Source organism: Bombus fervidus, chromosome 3 (genome assembly GCF_041682495.2).
Source record: "Bombus fervidus isolate BK054 chromosome 3, iyBomFerv1, whole genome shotgun sequence".
In the NCBI taxonomy this organism is placed as follows: domain Eukaryota; kingdom Metazoa; phylum Arthropoda; class Insecta; order Hymenoptera; family Apidae; genus Bombus; species Bombus fervidus.
Window position 1 is genome coordinate 5,089,206 of NC_091519.1, and position 18,426 is coordinate 5,107,631.

At 34.0% G+C, this 18,426-nt stretch overlaps 1 protein-coding gene across 1 annotated transcript; it reads left to right on the plus strand.

Annotated features, from left to right (window-relative positions):
• The first annotated feature begins 3,146 nt into the window (after nucleotides 1-3,146).
• LOC139998459 (zinc finger protein Elbow) lies at nucleotides 3,147-12,507 on the plus strand. The gene is made up of 2 exons (XM_072023014.1): nucleotides 3,147-3,573; nucleotides 8,823-12,507. The coding sequence occupies exons 1-2, from the start codon at nucleotides 3,511-3,513 to the stop codon at nucleotides 10,242-10,244; spliced, it is 1,485 nt and encodes a 494-aa protein (XP_071879115.1). The 5' UTR covers nucleotides 3,147-3,510; the 3' UTR covers nucleotides 10,245-12,507.
• Nucleotides 12,508-18,426: the final 5,919 nt, after the last annotated feature.

Sequence of the window (18,426 nt, forward strand, 5' to 3'; positions counted from 1 at the left end):
AATGATCAGTCGCACTCCATTACAAAAATGTATAGGTATTAACAAAAATTTCAACTATGTACTGTTTTATATACAATTTTGGTGTATGTAAAATGGTAATTTTGTTGTTTCTAAAATGTTTTAAGTTACATAGATTACATTTAATATTTTTTTAGGAGATAATAATTAACTTCTTGTATATTTATTACAATTTTTAAAAGATCGGTTCAGAACGTAACAAAATAATCTCTTCATATCACTGCATTTATATACATATATGAATGTTTTATAATACGTAAATACGTCGAAAATAAAATGCAAGATAAGGCAAGGCAACAAATATTTATGGAGAGCTCGCACGCGTGCGTTGCACCTTAATTGTATATTTTATGATTTATTACAGAAAGATAATATGTGAAGAACAGAAATTTTAGTAACCTGTTAGTTCTCGTGCTTTCTACATAAAACTTTAGTAAAACCTTAAAGTTCAACTAATTATTATTCCCATATATACTTATTCTGGAAGTTTTAGGACCTATTTAAACTTGAACAAAACAGCAATCGAAATTTAAAAAGGATCTCTTATAAACTCTTATGAAAGGTTACAAGCCTATTCATTACCACCCAATGTGGAACGTGGGAATATTTTCAATTTGCGCATAAATTGCATTATTCCTAACAAAAAATCCGTTAAGCGGGTAAGAGCTGCTTGTAAAAACTATGCACTTAAAAATATTTGATTCGTACGAAGGTGTACTTTGTAAACTATTTAATACTTAATGAATTGAAAATTCTCGACATCGGTATAAGCTTACATTGATTTTAAGGTATATACGTATACAGCTGTTCGTAAGTGAGGTGATAACAGACGAAAATATAGATTTCGTTAGTGTTAAAACGTTTGCGGGAGAAAGGTACTAGTAAAAAGAGGTGGAAAGAGAGTGGAAGAGAGTAGAGGAGAATGGAGGTGGTGGCGGGGTAGGTCGACGTCGAAGTCGTGGGGGCACCTGCGCAAGTTGACACGTCGTTGGTCGGGTCGCTTGCACCCAGCAAAAGTGTCGGCACAGCGCGAACCGACAACGACCACCGTGTCGCGAACGCCACCGCTGCCGCCGCCACCATCACCACCATCGCCACCACCGCCGCTACCGCCAACTCCACGTCACCTTCGTCTCTTTCGTTCGTATTGGTTGGTTGCGCCGTTCTTCCTATTCGCTCTGTCTTTGTCGCTGTCGTACCGATACCTCTCACTAGGGTGGGGAAACCTACGATCCTTTGACTAGCGATGGCTGCGAGTTCAATCTAATAATGAATTTTATAGCAGTTCCATATTTCATCTGCGTTTCAATTGACGAATTTCGTGTTTCAACTGAACAATTTTAAGGTTATGCATATTAGGAATATAATTATCAAAATGGAAATGATGACTATTGTTGTAGCGTGATTGGATCCTTGTAGCATAATAGTATTGGGTTGTCCGAAAAGTATCTTTCTTTCGCAAACGTGTTTTTTACAACGGTGCACTTTCATACAAACGTGAAACCAAATCTGTGAAATGTCGCGGTGTTTATCTCAACAGAACAAAATGGATTGTACGTAATTCGACAAAATAATATAAAACAAAACAAACACGTTGTGCGTCTATTATTTCCTCATAAAACGAAAGAAACTTTTCAGAAAACCTAATAGTTATTATCTATACCACAATTAATATAGTAATTTCCAGAAAGATAAATAGGATAGCTTCTTAATTTCATCGTGTACAGCTTTATAATAAGTACACTTTTTGATAAATATACAGTAATTAGGTATAATAAGCATATTTGTTATCTATACAAACAGTGTACTAAAAGAGGAAAAGGTAATTATAAATTTAAGGAATAATTTAATACCGTTTTAAGTAAGAGCCATTATAAGCTTTACATAAAATTCTTAAACGATAACAAAATGCTATTTCCTCTCATATTATTAATAAAATAGTTGATAATACGCCAATTATTGTGAAACTTGTAAATAAATACAGCTAGTTAATCATAGTTACATTTAATAATATTTTATTTTGGATTCAAGAAAAGGAATCTTTTTAAAAGTTGCAAATACGAATGTGTTTTGTACTTCATACCTATTCATACACAATACATATCTAGAAATTGCAATAAAGTTTTAAGTTATTAATGAAATACTTACTAGGTATAATAAACATCTATAACACAGTCGATATAACTAATGTAATATGTAAAAAATGTAATTAGTAATATGTAGACCTGCTAGAAATATATTAATTTAACAGATAATAAACTAAAATAAAAAATAATTTAAAATATTTCCTTAAACACGTTATCCAATTTTAAAAATAACATAAATTATCAATGTTAACGCTTTAACAAATTTTGGAAATACAACAATTACATATAAACATATTTATAACTAAATTTATAAGCTACCTCACAACTTGAGAAAATTATATACAAAGAAAACAAATGATTATCGCTAAAAAATACTTTTATGGGAAAGAAATAAACACAAAAAATGTTTCAATTAAGAAAGCAAAATTATTCTGTACAGTTTTAGTCTTACTTTTAAATATTCTAACACTTTAGTTTATTAAACGCCTAACGAGTATTACTATTATTTCATTTGTTAAATGTTTGTATTATATAATCATAATTACATATACACGATTCATTAAGTATGGTATTACTGATAATACTCTGCTTTAAATAAGGTCAGATCTAATTTTGATACCATGCAGTAATATTAAAACACTACTTTCCAAATGGTTACAATTGAGATTGAAATGTTAATGTTATGTAATATAAAATAAAGATAGAAGTAACCTGAGATTTTCATTTCCTAATTGATCGATAAAACAGGACAAATTGAAACGTGTCGTAGATGGCACTAAATGGGATAGATATCGATATGAATATCGAAAAATTGATCGGAATGAGGTTTTTTTCATGAGAGAGTGTTACTTTCATCGCTAGAAAATCTGGCAAGATATATGGTGGGGGAAACTAGGATGTACCGACAGAGCGGCGAAGGGGTAAGCTTTCCCGGGGGAGCATAGTGTGGCGGGGTAAGTCAGCTGAACGGTCATCGATAGAGAGCGCTGGTGGGGGGACGGGGAGGCTCGGTCGAGGGAACAGTACGCGATGCGACTCAGTCGCGATTCGAAGCCGGCCGTAGTAAGTTAATGTTATATCTTGTGTGCCGTACAAGTAACGTGTGTCTTTTTTTATTTCGTTTCTCGCCATATCACTGTGTATTGTGTTTCTCATACGTCGAAAGAGAGTTGTGTTTACGTTGGAATGAAGCGTATTAGAAGCCAAATGGCTTCATCTACGTACACTTTCGTTTTTTTGCCTCGACAGATGTAAGGAAGAGAACGACGTACAGCAGTGTTACCAGTTTCCGCGGTGTGGTCGAACTTTCGTTCGTCAGTCCTCCGCGGACTGTCGCGAGTGATCACAGTGGTATCTGTTACAAGGAGAATAGTTGTGGACAGAAAGAGGGCGAATATCGTTTAAGATGCTGACTTCCAGCGCAAATCAGTACCTCCGTCCGGAATATCTTACGCCTCTACCTACTACGGTTAGTGTCGTGTTCCTTATTTCTTTCCTCCATTTTTCCTTTGCCCCGACTATATATAGTGATGATTTAGTGTGTCCACGACATAAATAAACGTGTTGAAAATACCTTATCGGACTTCAACGTAACTTTTCACACGAAACAAATTATAAATTTGTCTCCTGAATTTGTTTTTGCTTTTTTTAAACCGTTTTGAAATTACTCCAAAGTTTTACATTGTTTTAGACATACTTTCGTCTAAACATGTCAACATACGTGCAAAAGATATGCAGATAATATACGAATGCCAAAGTTATTTAATCCATGTGAGATTTTATGAAAGTTGTATGCGATCAAAATATATTAATAAATATACTAAATATATAATATAGATACTTGAAAAGAAAATTGCATATGATTAAATCGTTAAAATTTTTTGCCCACAAATTAAACTGTTATAAAATACGCTAAAACTGATTGCGTTGAACGATTTAGCGAAGCAGTGACAATGTTACAATAGCCATCAACTTATTGTGATTAAGTTGATATAAAATGAACACATACCACGAAGGACAATAGTTTCGACAGTTCATTAATTCTAGTTGTCGGCTTCTCGTTAATCGCGACGGGAATGTATTTCACGTCTTACGCTTTAACTCCTGTAAACTATTTTGAGGACAGCGAGTGCTGGCAAAGTTTCTGCTTGAACGTTCTCTGATTTACGAGCAATCGTAAATCAAAATACGATTCGGTAATATGTACAATGCCGCGAGGATAGACACGAAAGAGCATGTAGTAGTTATATGTGTGTATAAGTGCTAAATATGGTCGGGAGCTCGATTCCTTTTCCTTCATCTACATTTCTTTTTTATGCACGTTATAAACCTGACTACTTACGCCGTCCGTAAGTACGCACTTAATGGTGATAAACCTTTATTTTTTTTATTTTTATTTTTTCTACTTCTTGTTCCTTTAAGCATAACCCTGACGGTTTAAAATCGTTTCTACAAATACATTATTTGTTAAATTTCCTTGGTCTTTTTTCTGCCTTTGTACTTTATGTTGTATTATAATCATCAGATAGCTAACATGCAATAATATTTCAACGAGTTTTCAAACAAACGATTCGTTATAGACATCATCGTGCATTCTCTCGAGTGCATGATAAAGAGCATGCGTATTATGTTTCAATTGGTATCACGGGTAAAAAGCAACAAGTACTTTCCTAATTGGCTCTATGGTGTTACCTGAATAAGTCCCGCGTTTTTATGAAATTTTCTGCAATGCTGCGAATAATCGGTGGTACAGAATGTGAGTGTAACAAACGAACCCGATGAATGTTCTATGAACGTTTTTTTTCAATCGGAATTATGTTCCAATAAGTTGATATTTAACAAAGTAATTTTAAAAACTAGATAATTTTTCTGTATTTTCATACTTTCGTAACCACTAACACACTGTATATACGGTAACATATTTCTGAACATGGAAGATGTGTTTTACGTTTTATATGTCAAAGTTGAAATGAATCAAACGAAATGAAACGTCGAATGCAACTAGGTTAAGAGGAACTAAAATTCCTGTATTTTTCGTTCTATTGTTGTGAAACTATTACCTACCGATCGATTGTTCGTGTTCTTCGAATAAAAATATAAAAAATATAAAAATAAATAAGTCTTTATATGAATTATGTATTTTGAATTATATCAAAGAATATAAAAAGGAATATAAAAGGGAATAAAAAAACGTATAATAATTATCGGTGTTATAAATAAGAAACGAAACAGAAGTGTATAGGAGAGATTTAGATTTATTTTCGTTGGAAAAATTTTGTTAGCAATCTTTCGCTGGTGGAGTACGTGGAATAATAATATTTAAAATTGAAATTTTCTTTATTAAATGAACTTTGCATTATTGAGTGACCGATTATATGAGATACATTGTTACTTGCATTTGTCACCGAGCTGCAACGCAAGCTGCTTATAGTTGGCGCTAATGCAACATTAAAAAGTGATTGGCTGACTTCATAAACATTCGGAAGAAATATAAACTTGTATAATATAATTACTTGTATAATATATACATACTGTATTATTAAATTTAATATGGTAACGCAGAATTTTGTTGAGATTTAAGTAAAAAGTTTTCGATAGATCCGTTACTTTATAGTTTGGCAATTATTGTTTGATCTTTAATTGTTATTTTATTACATTATTATATATTACACTATAATATGGTGAGCAGATATAACGCAAAGATGCAATTTACAGCGAAGAATCTTCCAAAATGTCTTGTATAGAAATTTAATAGGTATCCTGCCGGCTTCGTACAAACACTACAAAATACCTAAACGAACAAAATTTAGGTGTACAAATATTTAAAAAGATAATTTAACCTTCTCATACTAATGGATAGATTATGGAAGATCCAGAATTTGTGGACTATAACGCTCAAAATGTTTATATTTCTTACTAAATAGCTAAGATCATTTCAGTATTACGTCTTACATGTTCCGAAGAATTGTTAAAAATATAACTAGGATTATTGGAAAATATGCTACTAAATCTGGAACACGTGAGATAACACGTCACAAACATGTGAAACATGTAACAGAGACGGCCGAGACATAATTAATAAAGACGGTATCACAGATAAATTTAAAAACTAATTTCAGTTTTACTTGTATAGGAAACGAAATGGGTACAAGTCTGGGCAGGTGCAAAAGATTATGTATACAGCTTTTTGTGTCAGAAACATCGAACAACGATGAATGTGTTTTCTTTAATAATACACATTAGGTACACTTCTTTTTTACATGACCACGTAAAAGGGAAATTTTTATATAGCTTGGTTGTATATGATTTATGAGTTAACGTTGGCGATAAAAATATTACTATCGGATGTTCCGTTAACTTGTACCAGAGCAATTAACATATAGCTTTAACCGTAATGCTGTAATAGTCTGTTGCAATTCATGACATTAATATCTGTCGGCATCGCACCATTAGCAGGAGCAACCGCAAACGATGGGTTAGTTTCATGAACGTTGCATTTTAATTACGGTGAACATCTGTTCGATGGACGTATCAACCGCGAGAAATATTGTTCCTCTATACGCTAATTATACCAACTGCATCATCCTAGGCTACTTCCAAGCGAACACTCACCCGGCGCCAATATTAAATTCTCACACTCGTTCTCCCACTAATCGCGTCTACGCTACGTCGAGAACTACTTATTAATTGGCTACGGTCCTACAGTAAACAGCCATTTTAATTCTCTGCTGTTTTAACAACTTGATCACTGTAGATGAAACAGCCGTAATTCTCAGCGATGCAATAATAATATATAATTGATGCTTGGCATTTTTGCTGACATTGAACGATTTAAATAAGGATAATTAAATCCTTTACGAAAATATCTCCAGATCTTTACTCAATTACTAATATGACAATTGCAAAATTCAAATTACGTATACGTCACATTTTCATTTTCAAGCGTATTCAGAAAAGAATTTTGCTTTTAGATAATAAACGTTAATGGTATAGAATAATGATGTAACATATATGTTAATATAAGGATAAATTGAATTACTGAAAAAAATTGATTCACAGTATACATAGAATAATGTATTTAAAAATACTTTCACTGCAGCTTTTACTTATATAACATATAAATAATTTTTTGTAGTGATCTTCGTATTGCATTGAATGCTGCACACATATTTATAAATATATAAGTATCTAAATGCACAATCAGTATTAGTAATGATTAGATTGTAGATTTTCGTGCAAATTCAAGATTTCATTTTAAGAGTATAATTAAAAACATAGAACTACGGTAGAAGGTTGTCTTACTTATCAAGCTTTATCGAAAGCACTACCTGTACTCAAAGTATTGTATTTTTTTTCTTTCTTTTTTTTCGTACTGTGTGCATTCTGCACAATTTTGCGCTTTCAAATTTTCTACCTGCCTAAATGCATGAAAATCCGCAGTTTAATATCTCATAAGGGATAACAATTTCTTAAAAATGATTATTCCGTAATACTTGCAAACGGAATATAAGAAGATTAAAGCATAATATCTTATATTTGACGACAAATTTATCTTGTAGCTGAGTAGTATTTAAAAGTAATATGAGTTATGTCTTAGCATTACAAATTCGTTATGTATATATGTATGTATGTATTATTTGCGTATATTGTTCATTTCGTTGTATGTATATTATTTAGCACGAAATACGTGAGAATTGTACAGAAATAAGTAATGACCGCCTAATTGTCGCAAGCATTTACGTGATTCAGAAATTGATCGTTTTTATCTCAGTGTTATTCATTTGTCGATACCGCGTGACGGAAACCACAGCAAGAAACAAGTTGATGTTGGATTGGCTTGATCGTTTGATGAATCATTACGTCGTGACAACTACATTTTCTGTATTTACAGTGTAAATGTTCGTATATATCTGATTGTAATTCAACTTAAAAATAACGTTGTTTCAAAGCGATAAAGAAGATTCTCAATGAAATAACAACGATATACAATAAAATACGTGCATCTTACAGATATATGTAATTTTATAAGACTTATGTTAGAGTATAAAATGATATGTGGTAGTTTAATTACTTGACTTTTGATATTGTACTCATCAGCCATTACATTTTATCAGTCGTAAGATTACAGGTATGAACGTAACATATTGTCCGTGGTCACCTTTCAATCTAAAGCCTCACGCGAACACGTTATAACATAAATGGAAAATGATCGAAATATCGGTGATATTAAATTATCTTTGAACAATTAAATTACGGACGTAACATTTAATTTAGTAACGGTGCAAATGTATTAAACGTATTCAATATTTATGAAACTCAAAATATATATGGTTTTAATAAATATTTGTTGCAAATAACGCTAAAAGTACATTATGGCACAGTTACGTGTAAATTCTATGTGTTCGTGCATATACATATTTACAAAATATCAATAAAATTAGAAAAGCGATGCATCGTGTTACGACGGTAACTTTTAAAAGATACATAAATATTATCCGATTATTATAATATAAACATATAAAATATGATAATTATATTAATTATATTTTACAATAATAATAATATAAATTAAATTTTATATTAAATATAATAATTATATTAATAATTATATATAATATAATTATAGTAATATAATAATTATTCTATATGTTTATATTATATATTCAGTAATTTCTTATATATTTAATAATTATACTAATAAACTTTCTGTACTTTCAGCTGGATGCGAAGAAGAGTCCGCTCGCGCTCCTCGCACAGACTTGCAGTCAAATAGGAGCTGACACGCCGTCCAATAAATCTCTTTTGGGCTCGTTGGACAAAGGATCGAACAACAAATCGTCCAAGTCCGCGGATCCATTGCATGAAAAATCTTCACCGACGATCGCGGCGACATCCACAGAATCAACCAAGGCAAACTTTAAGCCTTACGAGTCGTGTTTAGGTCGTGAGAAAGCGTCAAGCCCGGACGAACAACGGTCAGCCTCTAGTCATTCGACGTCCGGCCGATCGAGGACACCTGGTAGCAATAACAAACGATGCCCAAGCAATCAGAGCGCCTCGTCAGTCAGAGCGGTGACACCGCAAGGTCGTAAAACATCGACGCCGAATGGGGATACAGCTCGGGAGTCACCCGCCTCGAGAACATCGATGACGAATCTTTCATCGACTCAACTCGACTCGTCGAGTTCTTCTCAGCCAGCCGTCGTCAGCAGTCCGTCGTTACAAGCAAAACCTCCTTATAGCCCAGCCGGTGTTCTAGCGATAACGGATCCGTCCATCAAGGATCTTCCGTTGGGAACTTTCAAACCTGGTGTCAGTTTAGCTTCGTCGAGCTCTGGCTATTTAGGTTACAGTCCACAATTACCCATCGATGTGACAGCCAGTTCCTTGATGTCTCAGCAGCAGGCGGCGCTAAAGAATAGCTTAGTGGCCGGTAATCCCTATCTGAGTTACGCAAGGTTGAAGAGTTCTTCCGGTCCCGATGCTCTGATGCCCGTTTGCAGGGATCCGTATTGCACTGGTTGTCAGTTGAACTCTCATCTGCTTGCTAGTTCCGCGAGTGCAGTGGTGGCGAATGGAAAGTTAGCGAGCAGTACGAGTAGCGCGGCAGGTTCCTGTCCTGCTGGGTGTGCTCAGTGCGATCACAAACCCGGTACAACGGCTTACGGAGCGCTGGGTGTAGCCGCATACGCACACGCACAACTGGCAGCTTTGGCAGCGGCCTCGCAACTCCCGTACGTGTGCAACTGGATAGCGGGCGATACGGCTTACTGTGGCAAAAGATTTTCCACGTCGGACGAATTGTTGCAACATCTGAGGAGTCACACAAGCGTGTCGAATAGCAGCGGAGTCACGGATCCGTCAGCCGCGTTGTCTCTGCTGTCGCCCTCCGTTGGACTACCACCGACACATCCTTTGTTCTCCAGGACTTATCCCACGCCACCTTTGAGTCCACTCGCAACCGCGCGTTATCACCCTTACGGGAAACCTTCACCGTTGTTGCCGCCGTCTCTATCGTCGTTGGGTTTACCGCTTCCACCGCCACATCCGCACACACCTGCAGGATTACCACCGTATTTCTCCCCATACTCGCTGTATGGAGCTCCTCGCCTTGGTGCTGCATCCGGCTTGCCTCAATGAGTCCTTGACCATGGACCTTGCCGAGCAACGACGTCGAAGAATATCAACCGTTCATCTGTGATCCTCGTGCGAGTATAGGGAGGTGTTTGATACGTAAATATGTAAAAAAAAACCGAAGATACGGAATAAAAATACAGACCAAGCGAGCTGACCTCGTTAAAGTAACCTCGCAATTACGTTAAACAAATAAATTAGTTGCTTACTCTTGTCAACATTTTAGTATCGTAGAATTTCCTTTTTTTTATATATATTTTTCTTATTCTTTCGTTCCCTTGCCTCCTTATCTTATCTTCATCCTTAAATTTGTTATTTTAATTTATTAGTTAGACCGAACAATACGAGACGCTGCGAATGATTATTTAACGTGCTTGCTGAAGGGTTGGTGTCATCGTTGAGATAAAGAGCCGTACCTTCACACGTGTTGAATCTTCGGTAGGAAGTGCTAAAAAGATTGCAAGTATTATAGTGTACCAATCATTTAACTGTGATTCTTGTGCAAGAATAACGAAGCGTGTAGTGAAGGGGAGCAAATCTGAAAATAACGTGTGCCTGAAAGAACCACTTAAGGCTACTGCATAATTATTAACTGTCGACGCGCGTTTAACCGGCTGTTATGTATTACGATGTGTTACGATGTACCCCGGTACTTGATCTTAATATCACGTTCGTGTATAGTATTATTTTGTTTATATCACGGTTCAAATATTCCAACGTTCGTTCGTTTTGTATTTCGTATTATTAACAATATGTCTTCGACACGACGTTTGAACACTTACGCGTATGCGCGAGTGTATACGACCATACGCTTTTTATTATTGTACGATTTCCTTTTCTACGTTACGCTGTCGATGAATTTTTGTTCTCCGGTACGATGGTAATTTCCGATTGAAAATCATTTCCTGTCACATACTGAACTGAAATATTTGGCTACACGGTGGCCCGTTCGCTGCACCTGACGTGAACCACTTAATTTTGAAAAATAAAACAAACGAGTGCCACGGGTAACGTCGAAAAACCAATGTTCAACTGTGATTTCCGAGTGAGAAAGCTACCATGTGCATGAGTGAGATATGCTGCGCTTCCGCTACAGATATGTGTATGCGTGGTTCTAGAATTTATCGATACATACGCGATCACGGATCTTTAACTCCAACTATCAACAGGCGATTATTTTTAATATCGAATATTTCCTCGTGAATCTTATCGTCGACGAGACAGTATTTTTTTCGCGCTACACTTACCCACCTAATATAATTACTCACAAATAGCCTGGAATGTTAAAATTGAATAGATTGGAAATGTTGCGTAACTTTGAAAATAGTACAAAATATGATGATAAAGGATAAACGTTTGTAACGTTAACGAGTAAGTTGATCGTTTATCGGCGCAGAATTCCAATGTAAATTTGCAAACCACGTTTTTCATGCTTTAAGTTCCAAGCCTATGAAAATACATAGCTTGAAACGACGCAGTAAATTCTCGTCGATCGCGATGTTCCAATTGTACCATGTCCTCCATTATTGCGAACATTCGAATGAATATAACGTAACGAGTCTATGTGTAGTATTTATGGATTAATATTCATCACTAATCTTTATTGTAACTATTGTACATTTGTTCATAGGTACGTAGACGGCGCGGCGAATCTAAAAAAGGAAAAGGTAAAGCACTTTTCGCCGGACCGATGGAGCTTAGTGATAGTAAACGCGCGAACGTAAATTCGACAAATCCTTGACTAGCTGACGAATATTGCGTCTATATTTTTGCGTAACCAAAGTTTTAGTGATTGACCGATAATTTAGTACTGTTACGAATTCTTGTATAACGACTTTATGTACCGAAGAAAAACGAATGTATTACAGGATATACAATTTAAGTTACGAATAGATTTATTTTCTTTTATATCAGATATGTATATACATATACATGTATACATAAGTGTAAATGTATGTGTGTATAAATATATACATATATACATATATACGTAAGTATAGATGTGTACACATGTAGCAATTATTACTATTATTAATATTATTATTGCATAATTCTTATCATTACGATCAATTTGAATGTGTGGAGAAAATTTGACTAAGAGTACGTACTGTATTTGAATCGAAATTTTGTACGTTTTATTTCCCTCATTTTTGGAGCGAACCCCACGTTGACTTGTTAATTCTATTATTATTGTTATTCCGCATTACGTAACGCTGTTTGATACCCTATTGAAGTGAAATATATCAGAACTTATTTCTTAACGGAAAAATGCTTTTGTCTTTAATTGAATTACCTGATAATAAGGAAACTTGTAAAATCGAAATACGGTTTACAGTTTCAAAGAGATAGTACGAACCAATGCGATACTTTTTAAAACTAATTTTATACGCGTATATAAATTATCTGCGGATAATTACATTCTATATATAAACAAATTTTATGTACGCATAATAACTTTTCACTTATCTGATATAGTTCTTTTTAAAAATGTTATTCATTGAAAAACATTAAAATTTGTTTTGTTTGTTTGGAACTTTAATACCACGGCAGAATATCTTTCAATTAGAATTTTACGTTACGACCGTTTAATATATTCGTTTTGATACGATGATCATGTATTTAAGAAAAAGGCTATATAATTAATTTAACTATATAAAATATGTTCGACAATTGACAATTGTGTGTCACGTGTACTAAAATCGAGGAACAAAAGTGGTAATATTAAAAATGATAATGATATAGAATGGCTGTCATGATTATTCGTACATCCTTTAAAACGGAGTAACTTTTTTAAAATTAGACAAAACGCTTCGATCTTTTATCTTAAAAGTTAGAAGGATTAATTTACTACATGTCGTGCAGAAAAATTTTGAAATATAGCAATTGATCAGAATCGCGAAGAAAGAAAGTAAAAGTCGCATTTTACAAGCTTTTTATTTAGTTTTGTAATGAAAATTTAAACAACTCATGTTGAAGATTTATCTAATCAAAAAAAATTCAGTTTTAAAGGGAGTTCGAATATTCATTTAAGCCACTATATATACCTATAGTTATAGGCTCCTGTTTATTTTTCTTACATTTTGACTAGTATAAATAGGTAATGATTTTTGATTATTAAAACTTTAAATGTAATATATACGAAGATAGTTTTTCGAAATTTCGCGTTCTTTTCTAATTCAAAATAAATTTCAAGATATTATATGTCTTTTTAGTATTTTTCACATTGTACGTTCATAATACGCTACGTGTATCTTGAATAGTATTTACGAACAACGATGTGTTTAAAATTTGCTTATGCATACCTATGATCAAGTTTCGTTTCAAGGACTATAGATATTGTTGAAAAATAGCAATGAAAAAAATCTTAGAAAATAGAATACGTACTCTCCACCGCCGCCAAACTTAAAATTACTATGTAATTTTATAAAAAATTCGAGTTCTCAATCTCAGGGATTGCACATTTATCAATTTTTTCATCATAACCATTTTACAGTATAATTTCAAACTGTATAAATAGATAATATTATTTGATCATATTTAAATACTTGATACTTACGAAATACACGTGCACAGAAGTCAAATAGATTATTAGCAAATTAACAAACTTCTAAATAACTTTGACCTAAACTTTTGATGATTATAACATTTAATATAGATATAGGAAATACATATTATACGTAAATTTGCCACCACAGACATCCAAAGAAAAAGAGTTTTCCTCATTGAATATTTATAAATTTTATGATCATTGTAGGTTACATCGTCAATTTTAAATAAAATAAATGTTTGTGAGATGCAGCAGCGAGTGATGTAAGTACGTACCTCTATCTGCAATCTAAAATAGGCGTAATAGTCATGGTCGCTATTACATACAAATTTAATAGGATTTTCAAAGTTGAAAAGAACGCTATCGCGATAAAAGTCGTAAGACGGTAGAGTGTGTGACGGCTGGTAATTTTACAGTCGAATGAAAGAGCACTTCCTTGCGGCTGGGGTACTGGGAAAAAAAATGGAAACTGATGCGGGAGTGTTCAAGCGGCATCGTATGCGTTGCGTCCTGTCAGCTCGGGCCTGTCCTTTGAGTGATTTATGGACAGACTACTGTGACTCCGTCTACTTCACCTATTCACCTCGTTAGAAAGGATAATGTATTCATGAACGATCAGACTCGTTCTGGCGTATTATCGTGAGCTTCGAAACTCGACTACGAAGGTATACTTATAACCGACTGGAACAACCTTTAAATCGAATCGGCCTACATCTTCCGTGCCTGTTATTAACCTAAGCGAAATTGTAATTTCTCTTCTTTTCATCAAATTCAGATTTCGATTAAAAATCGTGGCAGTTACATCTGTATGAAAAAAAGGGCGAGAATCTTTGTTTGAAATTACGCGTAACAGAGAAACTGCTATAAAGCGTTGTACATGTTTCAAATAGGTGAGAAAAGAAAAACGGTATAAAATTATTTGTCAATAATTATTTAAAAACAGTACATCTGTTTCCTTTTTACCTTCGACGAACATAAGAGACACGATATGCTTTAATATGAAATATGTAGTTAATTATTCTCCTGTATAGGATAGTTTGATAAATAAATATTAATTCTTTTACAGATTATTATCTATCTTTCTTTTAATTGGTGAGGCATTTTTAACAATAATCCTCAACTATGCACAATTACGACGAAGTACGTAAACAAGTGGAAATAATTAAAATATTACTTAAGATTTTCCATTTTTATCCACTTCTGTCTTGTTATTGAATTTTATATCCGTTTTAACATTGTTATTTTATCTACTATTTTATCATTGAAAAGTTTTGTATTTCGGTAACGTTTAACCATCCGACGAACCATCGTATTTAACTACTATGTTTGATTAATCGAATAAGAATTTCAACAGAAATATAAACTAGGGCTAGAATCGAATATAGAAAAAAAAAAAAAAAAATAACATTCGTTTGAAAAGCAAAATTTGTTACGCGTTCGATATTAGTTATCGTAGATCAGAAGGGCGGTGTTTTCTTTTTATCGTCGAACGAGAGAGCGTTGTTTCCTGTTTGTCAGTGTCTGTCGATTAGTCGCGTCTAATAGCAGCGCGTAACATCCCATTCTGAACGCAACAAGAAAGAGGCTTTGGACGTAACGTAAGGCGAGTGGCTTGTCAAGAGCTTCCTTCCGGCGCTGCAGTATGTTAGAAAGGCATGAACGTCGACGAAGGAAACCAATGCTTGCTGAAGAGTGCTTCAAACGAATTACTTGGCGCCAGAAAATTCACCGACTTTTATTCAGTAGACCGTAAGCCCACTTACTCTGTTGCTTATTGTCGCTACTAGAGAGCATATCTATACAAATACATAGGTACATGTACTTTCTTTGTATTACATATGTTTTTCATATTTGACAGAAATAACAGATAAATACGAATATGTTGCACGTTTCGTTTTACATATTTTTACATATTTTTATTTTTGCAATAATTTATGAATCGTGACTATAGTCTGCAGGGTATAGTCAAATTACAAGAAACCTGTTCGGTATAATCTGAATTTGATAGTATCATAGGACCTTGGTTTGAGTAGTAAATATCAAAAATATATTCAGCGTAACGTTCTTAAAAGCTTCTTATATATATATTTCCTTGTCATGCATTTTCATTATTTTACAGTGAGGAAACTCGCAAATATTTTCCTTTTACCGCAGCTGATTACAACAAGATAAAAAACTTGACTAGAGATGGCATTATCCTGTACAAAGACGCTATTTTCTATCTACTCAGCTTTACAACTTATAAGAAAAGTATTTGTGTATTTTTGATTATTTATTTAACTTGGTGAGTTAAATTGTTATTTCCGGATACGATATCGTTTCCAAAATAACAGAATCGTTTGATGACGAAGAATGCGGTATCGGTCATAGTTGAAAAGAAATTTTCCGTCCTAGCGTACATTGAAGTCCATTTAAAAACCTTTTCAGTTAACATGAAAACATAATAAGATGGGTAAATGTCTTGAAAAATGTGCATCGATAGAAATAATTACTGAAATTACCGAGAAATTGGTGTTTTAGTGAGAAATTAAAGAGAAAAGTTACATTTTAAAGAAAATTGCCTATTACCATATAATTTTGAAAATTGCAAAAATTTTAAATGCTACGTATCCTACACATACAAACACTAAAAGAAATTCCAACTCGATATTGGAACAATTAAATACGTTCCCATTCTGACTTACGATATGGGGGGGGTGGTGGTCTTTCTAAGCCTATAAATTCATTTTTCAAACTAGTGATATGAGATTACTATCGAAAATCGTAAAGAGACCATTATTTTATATATCTATGTTATTACGTAAATGATTATACGTAAAAGCATATCATAACATTATTTATACGTATTTCGCAAACATACATATGTATTTATATGTGCACATATTTTGCATAATTTAGCATATCCTCTACATACTATATGCTCATATTTCTTATATCTTTGCTTTTTAACTACGAAAATATCCGTGTTTATTCGCGATCATTACGCGACACTGATAGTTTCTAACACTTTGATCACTTTTCGTTATTTATTAATAATATCGTGAAAGCGAATGCGACGAGTTTTCAAATTCTTGAGTCAAAGGATTTTAAATGTTACATATTTGTATAACGAATTTTCCTAACATTTTAGAACATTAACCTTTTGCATTGGAATAAAACCAAATTGTTAGAGAATTCTGTTTACATTGCATATTTTTTGCACCTCTAACAGATACGTGGAAGACAATTTTCATTGTGCAGTGTATCGTACTGATTTTTTGTATCTTTAAATTACTTGTATATTTTCCACATTTGTCTATTCCCATCGGAAAAATAAGTTTCTAATTCGATAAAATGCATCCACATCATATCCTGAACTAAATTCAAGTAAACAAGATAAAAGTGAAAAGAGAAAGATGAAGTTTCGTTGTTCATGGAACACAATGATGTTCATTGTTTGTTGATTATCACACGACGATATAACATCTGGATAATATGATTTTTCTCAAACACAGACAAAGCGTTCGAACGATAACATAGTTGAATCAATTTGATTATTTTTATCAACAATATCTTTGTTTGCAATCAGCTTAGAGATTTTATGCTATGCTGTTTGGATGACCAACGATACGTACTCGTCGATCACGCTTCGCGATAGTCCTGAGCTCAATTTTTTATCGCTAATCGTGAAAGTAATATATTACCTGCATATTCTGTGGCTGCAACGAGCAATTTTAACAACGTAGTGCAGCTGCTTGGAAAGTCTTACCTGTCGACTACCAAGCAACTCGTTGGTTAACTCGGTGACAAGAAAGCTGGTTGTTGAAAAAGAAGATTAATCGGTATCTCGCAAAGGGCTGCCGTCGCGGTCAGCACAATAGCCTGTTTGTGCCGCAGATATTACAACAATCATCCGTAGAATGTTAAGCGTTGACGCAACGCTGCGCTGTGCGCGCGCCGTTTTATAGAAAGCAAACCTATAAACGATAATTTAGTTACTTTAATGACAAGATGTAACTCGCTATTTCGTAATAGAAGCGTTTGTGTTTCTCTCAACGCCTTCAATGACAACTCCGTTCCTGATTCGTGCCCGGTTATACCATTAGGTAATTACTGTCACGCAGCAAGGAAAAGGGAAGGAAGGAAAAAGATAATCAAGGAAATCGTGAACATTGAAATAAATCGTGAACATTGAAATAAATCGTAAAACTAAGATAGGAGCGAGATATCTTGTCAGAATGTAAGTTGTTGTATCGTCTAATCGAACAAACGAGTTTATTAACCATGAAGTGGTCACAGTTTATGCGCATCATAGAAACAATCTATGGTTCATAATAATCCATCAAAATTCAACAAATTCATACGGTTGAATTCTCAAACTCTTTTCGATTCAGCTTCTATAACACATGTATAATACATATATATAATATATTATATAATACATGTATGTGTAATACATATGTTATTGAAGCTGAATCGAAAAGAGTTTGCAAGAATTTTTAAAGGAGCAACAGCCAAAGAACGAAGCAAATCTTTCGGAAAGATTGCATTGCGGATACTTACACGGAACCTAGTGGCTCGTCCGTGGAACGTGGAACGCGCACGTACAGGTACAGCAAAAGGAAGACAAACGACGCGTCAGCGGAGCTCAAGTAGAAGAGA